Source organism: Chenopodium album, chromosome 22, assembly GCF_948465745.1.
Source record: "Chenopodium album chromosome 22, dcCheAlbu1.1, whole genome shotgun sequence".
NCBI lineage: Eukaryota > Viridiplantae > Streptophyta > Magnoliopsida > Caryophyllales > Amaranthaceae > Chenopodium > Chenopodium album.
The window spans coordinates 727,417-734,291 of record NC_137855.1 but is presented as its reverse complement, the minus strand read 5'-3'; the positions used below and the strand labels follow the sequence as shown (position 1 = coordinate 734,291).

General features: G+C 34.3%; 1 protein-coding gene and 1 non-coding gene across 2 annotated transcripts; both read left to right on the top strand.

Annotated features, from left to right (window-relative positions):
* The first annotated feature begins 586 nt into the window (after nucleotides 1–586).
* On the top strand, nucleotides 587–2,766 carry LOC145606080 (pentatricopeptide repeat-containing protein At5g59600-like). Its single transcript, XM_081662140.1, has one exon. It carries the CDS (start codon nucleotides 1,011–1,013, stop codon nucleotides 2,676–2,678), a length of 1,668 nt encoding a protein of 555 aa, XP_081518266.1. The 5' UTR covers nucleotides 587–1,010; the 3' UTR covers nucleotides 2,679–2,766.
* TRNAS-GCU (transfer RNA serine (anticodon GCU)) lies at nucleotides 739–820 on the top strand. Its single transcript has one exon. It is a non-coding gene; the product is annotated as a tRNA-Ser (tRNA).
* Nucleotides 2,767–6,875: the final 4,109 nt, after the last annotated feature.

Here is a 6,875-nt window from a genome sequence, read left to right as displayed (position 1 = left end):
GAAAATAGTGGGTTTGGGTTGAGCATTTTGACTAGATTTATTAAATAAGTCGACACAAATATGACATGAGATATGAATTTATATGAGTTAGGTTCAGCCGTTCGGGTTAAGGATTCCGACTTGGAAACAACTTGTGTGCTCTGAATTATTAAACATGGTCAAGTTAAATCAAACTGTAATTGTAGCTCGAACTAAGGGGCAACTTAAGTACGTAATGCCCTTTTGACCTCTATACCCTTCCAATTACTCCCATTAAATAAAAAATCTCATCCCAACTACCATTAGAAAATAAATGTTATTTCAACCACCGATGTTTATAACCAACTATCCTTGTTTTTCGTTATTCTCCTTCTCTCTTAATTATTCAATAGCGGTAATTTAGTTGATGTGCTTTCTTCAAATTAACATTGCTCTATGAATTCAAGTCAATATAAAAATGGTAGATTAAACTGCTCAAGATGACTCCTTTTCTTGATTGTTAGATACAAAATGAGGGAAAATATGTTAACAAATTTTTAAGGGGTATAAATATTTGTACACTATTTATTAGAGTTTAAAAAAAGGCAATTAACGTTAATGAGGGTAAATAAGTGATTAACTATTATAGATGACATAACCCATATAAATCACACACACAAAAAAATCATATTAATAGAGGTATATACGTAATTAAACATTTTAAGAATATACAAAATATTTGTTAATAATTTTTTTAACTGGACACAACTATCAAACACTGACGCTTTGGCCGAGTGGTTAAGGCGTGTGCCTGCTAAGTACATGGGGTTTCCCCGCGAGAGTTCGAATCTCTCAGGCGTCGTTTTTTACTTCTTGTTTTTTTCTTTTTTTTTTTAAAAAATTGATGTATGGCGTCAAACTTCAATTCTCTCTCTCTCATATTTCATTTTTTCGATTTTTTTTTTTTTGTTTTGTAAAAATGAGATACTGTCAGATAATTTTTTCTGGGTTTTATCAGAAATTTTAAAAATCCAGCGAAAAACAAAGCTACTATGAAGTTATCAGCATTGTTTAGGCCATATAAGTTGTCATATGATGAACTTTGCTCAGTTTTGCAGAGATGCACGAAGTCAAAATCATCAAATTTAGCCAAGCAAGTTCACGGGATGTTGATAATAAGTGGGATTGATGTTTCCAGAATGTCATTGGATGCAAAGATTTTGGGTGTATATGCAAGTTGTGGTAATCTTAGGTATGCACACCAACTGTTTGATAAAATGTTAAACCCAAATGTTTTTGCTTTTAATTGGATGATTTCGGTTATGGCTTTTCATGGAAAATGTGAGGAGGCAATTGGGTATTTTTCTTTGATGCAAAAGATGGGAACTTTACCTAATAAGTATACACTTTCGTTTGTCTTGAAAGCTTGTGTTGGTTTGTTGGATTTGAACAAGGGAATGGAAGTTCATGCTGTGATGAATAAAATGGGTTTTGAATGTGATGTGTTGGTTTGCAATGCTTTGGTTGATATGTATTGTAAATGTGGTAAGATGCAGTATGCTCGAAGGGTCTTTGATAGAATATTGTGTAAAGATGTAGCGTCTTGGACGTCCATGATTTCTGGATATTGCAATGTAGGGAAACTTGATGAAGCAATTGGATTGTTTGAGCAGATGAAGCTGGAAGGGTTGGAGCCAAATGATTTCACGTGGAACGCCCTAATAAATGGGTATGCTCAGAGTGGAGATCGCGATGGTGCTCTTGAGCTTTTCTCTCGAATGACTAGAGAAGGGTTATGTTGTGACTTGATTACATGGAATGCATTGATTTCTGGTTTTTCTCGCAGCAATCAACCATTTGAGGCTCTAAAATTGTTTAGGAACATGTTAGTAGCTGGAATCAGATCCAATCATGTAACTGTAACAGGGCTGCTTCCAGTTTGTGGATTGATGGGATCCGTCCAAAGAGGAAGGGAACTTCATGGCTTGATATACAGACTGTCCCTTGAAGTCAATGTCTATGTGGCTAGTGCTCTTATTGACATGTACTCAAAATCTGGAAGCGTCAAAGCTGCAAGAACTGTATTTGAAGGAACTCGTGTCAGAAATGTTGCCTTATGGAATGTTATAATTGGATGCCTTGGGAAGAATGGTGTTGTTCATGAGTCCCTGCGGTTGTTTGAAGAAATGCAAGAAAAAGGTTTTCAGCCAAATGAAGTGACTTTAGTTAGCGTTCTTTCAGCTTGCAGCCATGGTGGGCTAGTTGAAAAGGCGATGGAAATCTTTAGGTCCATGAAAGATGTATATCAAGTTGAGGCCAACAAAGAGCACTATGCTTGTGTTGTTGACCTTTTATGTCGTGCTGGGGATGTGGAAGAAGCTTTTGAATTGATAAAAAGGATGCCAATGGAAGTTACAGAATCAATTGTCGGGGCTTTCTTCAATGGGTGCAGTGTACATGGAAGAAGAGACCTAGCTGAAAAAATGTCAGACGATCTCTTGAAAATAGCCTCAAAGAAACCCGGAGCTTTTGTGACGTTGTCAAACATACATGCGGCTGGAGAAGAGTGGCAAGAAGTCCAAAATGTGAGGAAGTTGATGAAGGGGAAAGGGGTTTACAAGAAGCCAGGTTTCAGCCTTGTTGACAGAGGGAATTCATCACTTAATTTTGAAATCATAGGAAGAACTAATGTGGACCATGGGCCAGGTAGAACCTCATAAAATGTGCTTATATGTCTTTTGTATGCGTCAATGTTGTTGTCTGTGAATGTTATGGAGTACAATGCTACTTTGCTATATAGAGTGGAATAGGAGTGGGTTTTTTTACTGACTCTGATTTTCCAGAAAATACCCTGATGGATTTGTTTTAAAGGTCGTTCTCTTAAACAATTGTCTGCTGCTGAATGTTGATATCAGATTTTTAGAGTTACAAAATTTTAAAAATTTTGCCCATATAAAGATGTTCTTTGCTTGTGTTCTAAAAGCAACGATGTTCATTTTCATTTCCATTATGTGCAGGAGAGTTTCCTCTGAAGCAATAGGATAGACAACACAAAGACATTGCTACAAATGAGGGTTCAGAGAAGGTTAGCATATAAATGTATAGGAAATTGATTATAAGTAAGTCACATTGCTATTAATCCATAGATTTTAATTAAAATATGCTTGCATTCAGGTTAATTGCAATTCTGCAACAAAGTCTGTGCCCTTTTTTTTTACACGGGCACCTGATCTTCATCTCCTTTGATCCTTTCCAGCACGCATGCTGCAAAAGGTTAGTTGCAAAATTGTGGCAAGGCTGGCTGGACTTTTGACTGTTGCTGTAAAGATGTAACTCACTCATGAGCCACAACAAGAAGAGTTGCCAAAGGCTAGCTACCTGCTGAGCTGTAATTGTACAAAGTTACACTGGTATTAATTTGTGGTCGATCGATTGGTGCAAGAACAGTCGAACTGTATCAGGGGCAAAAGGTTCATACAACTATACAAGTACTTCCTTTCCCTCAATTCTCAGTTAATCTAAGCCGTATCTTTTTAACACCAACATTTTCATGATATATTTGAAAAGGCTCTTTGTATGAGTTGTATCACATGAAATGTAACAACGAATTTTCCTTTTTAGTCCATTGGAATTAGTCTGATCTAACATATATGACATTTATGACAATGTTGACATTATTTTGTCTTGGGCTCATGTCAGATAGCATTCTCATTACCTATTAACCAGAGTTGGGCTTTGACACAGGTATGTGCCCAAATGTCATACTCGACTATTTTATGAAAAAATTCCACAACTCTACTTGTTGGTCCAAAATGAAGTGTCAAGTGTTCATACCCATGTGGGTGATTCCATGTATTGAGGATTGATTAAACACGGGTACTTGACCAACAAGCATATAGGCCAACAGTACGAAGAGTTGAAGAGTCTTAGTAATACAGAGTGTTCAATTGTTGAAGACTACGATGGTGGTGCTGTGGTGTGGCTCTGGTGGCAAAAAACTTCTTGTTGGAACTTGGAACAGAAGCTGATGTGAAACATGGTATGCTGTTTCTAGGTTTTTTTTTGGCAACAATATGTGATGCAGATCAGTTTTGAGTATTTCAAAATGTATAGCCAAGCCCAAGCATATTACTGTGAAGTCTGTGATATACTGATTTTGTCTTAATCTATAGGAGTTGGGAACTTGTGACTTTGAGATCGTATGTTTAACTCACTACTAGGAGGCTCCCCGGCTTATCAAGATTCTAGGATTTAATTGGTATGAGAAAAGTTCCTCGAGATAGGGCCCCTAAGGAAGGCTAATATCAACCAGAAAGATCATTAAGTAAAACCCACATTGAAGAACAAGGAGGATGATCAACACACGAGTATGCTAGCGTGAACCTTCTATTGTCAATTAGTTTTAGAACGAACTCTATATAACTTTCATGTGGTCGGACATCCATGTGCATCATCTTTAATCTTAATTCAGTACAATATAAAAGTGATATTTTTCTTCACACTTTCATAATTACCAACAGATTTTTAAAATTTCTGTGAATAATCTGCTAGATACTTTGCTTGAGATTTGCTTGTATGTTTGTTTTTTAAAAAAACACTTTAGCTGAGGGCAGAGAGGCCCATGCATTGATTAATGAAGTAATATTTTAGGTGTTAGAATTGAAGGTTAAGTTATGAGTTGCGTGGGTGCTTTAATTGCTGGAGTTTTGCATACTCTTTAACACCAACCAAATCAAACACAAATAGTGGGACCTCACTTTTTTATTTTTATTTTTATAGAAAGTTCTTAAATGTAATCTGTGGGTGTTGCCTCTGCTAAAGTACTTTGTGACTTTATGCCGATATGTATGACTCTCAAGATCTATCATATCGTACTACACTAGTGAGTAGTGACACTAGTGGTGCAATGCTGCTAGTTGTTGTCGTTTATTATGAAGTACTCCTTCCGTCTTTTAAATTTTGCTTCATTTAGATTTTATGGTTTTAAGATGTGTCTGAAATTATTTAAATCGCCAATTGTGTTAGAAATATTACTTTCATTTCATATTATTTGCAATAATTAGACATTTTCTACTCATATTATATGTCAAATTATTACTATACAATATACAACGGCGGTAGTATATACTATACTATTTTACATGACTGTACATTGTAAAAGTATTATTTTTTTTTCAACTCCGACCAAAAAAATCAATTTTATGGGCAATATTGGGTCGAAGAGAGTACTTGTAATATCTTCTAATTCTACATGAATATCTATATGCTCACTGCTTAAGTGCCGTAGTAGTTCAACTCATATAAGTATGTACTAATGTACTGTAACACACGTTTTAAGAGTTGTACTAGGCTACTAGCTGGAAAATCTAACTATGGTATCTAGGTTTGTTGACCTTCGTGCTTTGATGTGTACTAATTAAGTTACTAACTCAATGTAATGGACACTTTGATTAAGAAGCTTATTTAATTTTGGATTCACAGGCAAGGGCAAATGGGCAATGAGTCAATGACATAGGGCATGTTAAGCAAAGTTATTATTTGTCTTACTAGTGGCAAATTGTTAAACTATTTTGTTTGTGGTTGTTATATTAAAAAGTGGTAAAAGAAACATTTCAACTATGGAGTTAAAAAAAAAGAAGGAAGTATTTTTTAGACTAACTATTTTATTCACAGATCTCACTTTGATCCTATTCTCTTTAGATTTGGGTTTAAACAAAAAAATTACAAACTTCCGGCTCTTTCAGTTCTTCTTGTTAATCTTGTTTGTAGTAGTAGTTATTTTTCAAATATATTTGACTTTACAAAGTTGATGAGAGAGGAAATTAATGACATTAGGGGCCTATTCTCATTTACTGAACTGAATATTATATGAGAGAAGGAAATTAGTTACTGAATTGAAATAAACTGAACTGATTGAAGCTGAACTGAAAATAAGCTGAAGTGAACAGACCCTAAGTACACTTACATACTTCGTAATACTTCGTAATAGAACATTCATGGTACGAGTTCTCTATAGTAAGCGTTTTATAAATCAAGTGATGCAATCCCTCATATTTACCATTATCAATATCATTGTCAAAGTACCTCATAGTTGGATTTTTCTACTAAATTTTGTGATCATTCAATCTCTACGGAGCACCCTTTTTTGTTTTTATAAGGACAATTTTATGGGGCAAATTGATTTATCTTTAAAATAACAATATTACTTCCATGAGACCATGACTCCATCACTATCATACATTAAATTATAAACTCCTAAAAACAAATATATTTTCATGAAGATAAGTTGTCACATTTTCGATGTTCTAAAATTCCTTTGTTTATTTTTTATGTTTTATGTATTCTATTCTACTAATACCCTGAATCGTCATGCATTTGTTTAAGACTAAATTAGTATTAGTATATTATTTTTGATGTATTCTATGATTAATTGAATATACCTCCATAAAATAAAGCAAAAACTTAATTGTAAGAATCATCATAGAACAACTAAACTTTTAAGAATGAATTTATTCTATTCTTCAAATCATGCTTCCAACCATCAAGGTCGATGCTATATCTACATTATTTTACATGCTTTATGATTAACATCCGTGATTTATGGTTAAATTTCGATTATTACTTTCATTTCTCAAAAAAATTAATGACGATTTTTAATAACATTTTCCCAGCCTTTTAAGTATGATACTTGAACATTTGAGGCCTATTCTGATTGATTGAACTAAACTGAACCGAACCGAACTAAACTTATTGGAGCTGAACTGAACTGAATATTTTATGAGAGAAGATTAAGAACTGAACTAAACTAAACTGAACTAAACTGAACTGAAAATAATTTGAAGAGAACAGGCCCTTGGTAACACCTTATGAGTTTAGGGTATGAATTTAGAAATTTAAATTTTGTATCGAATAAACAT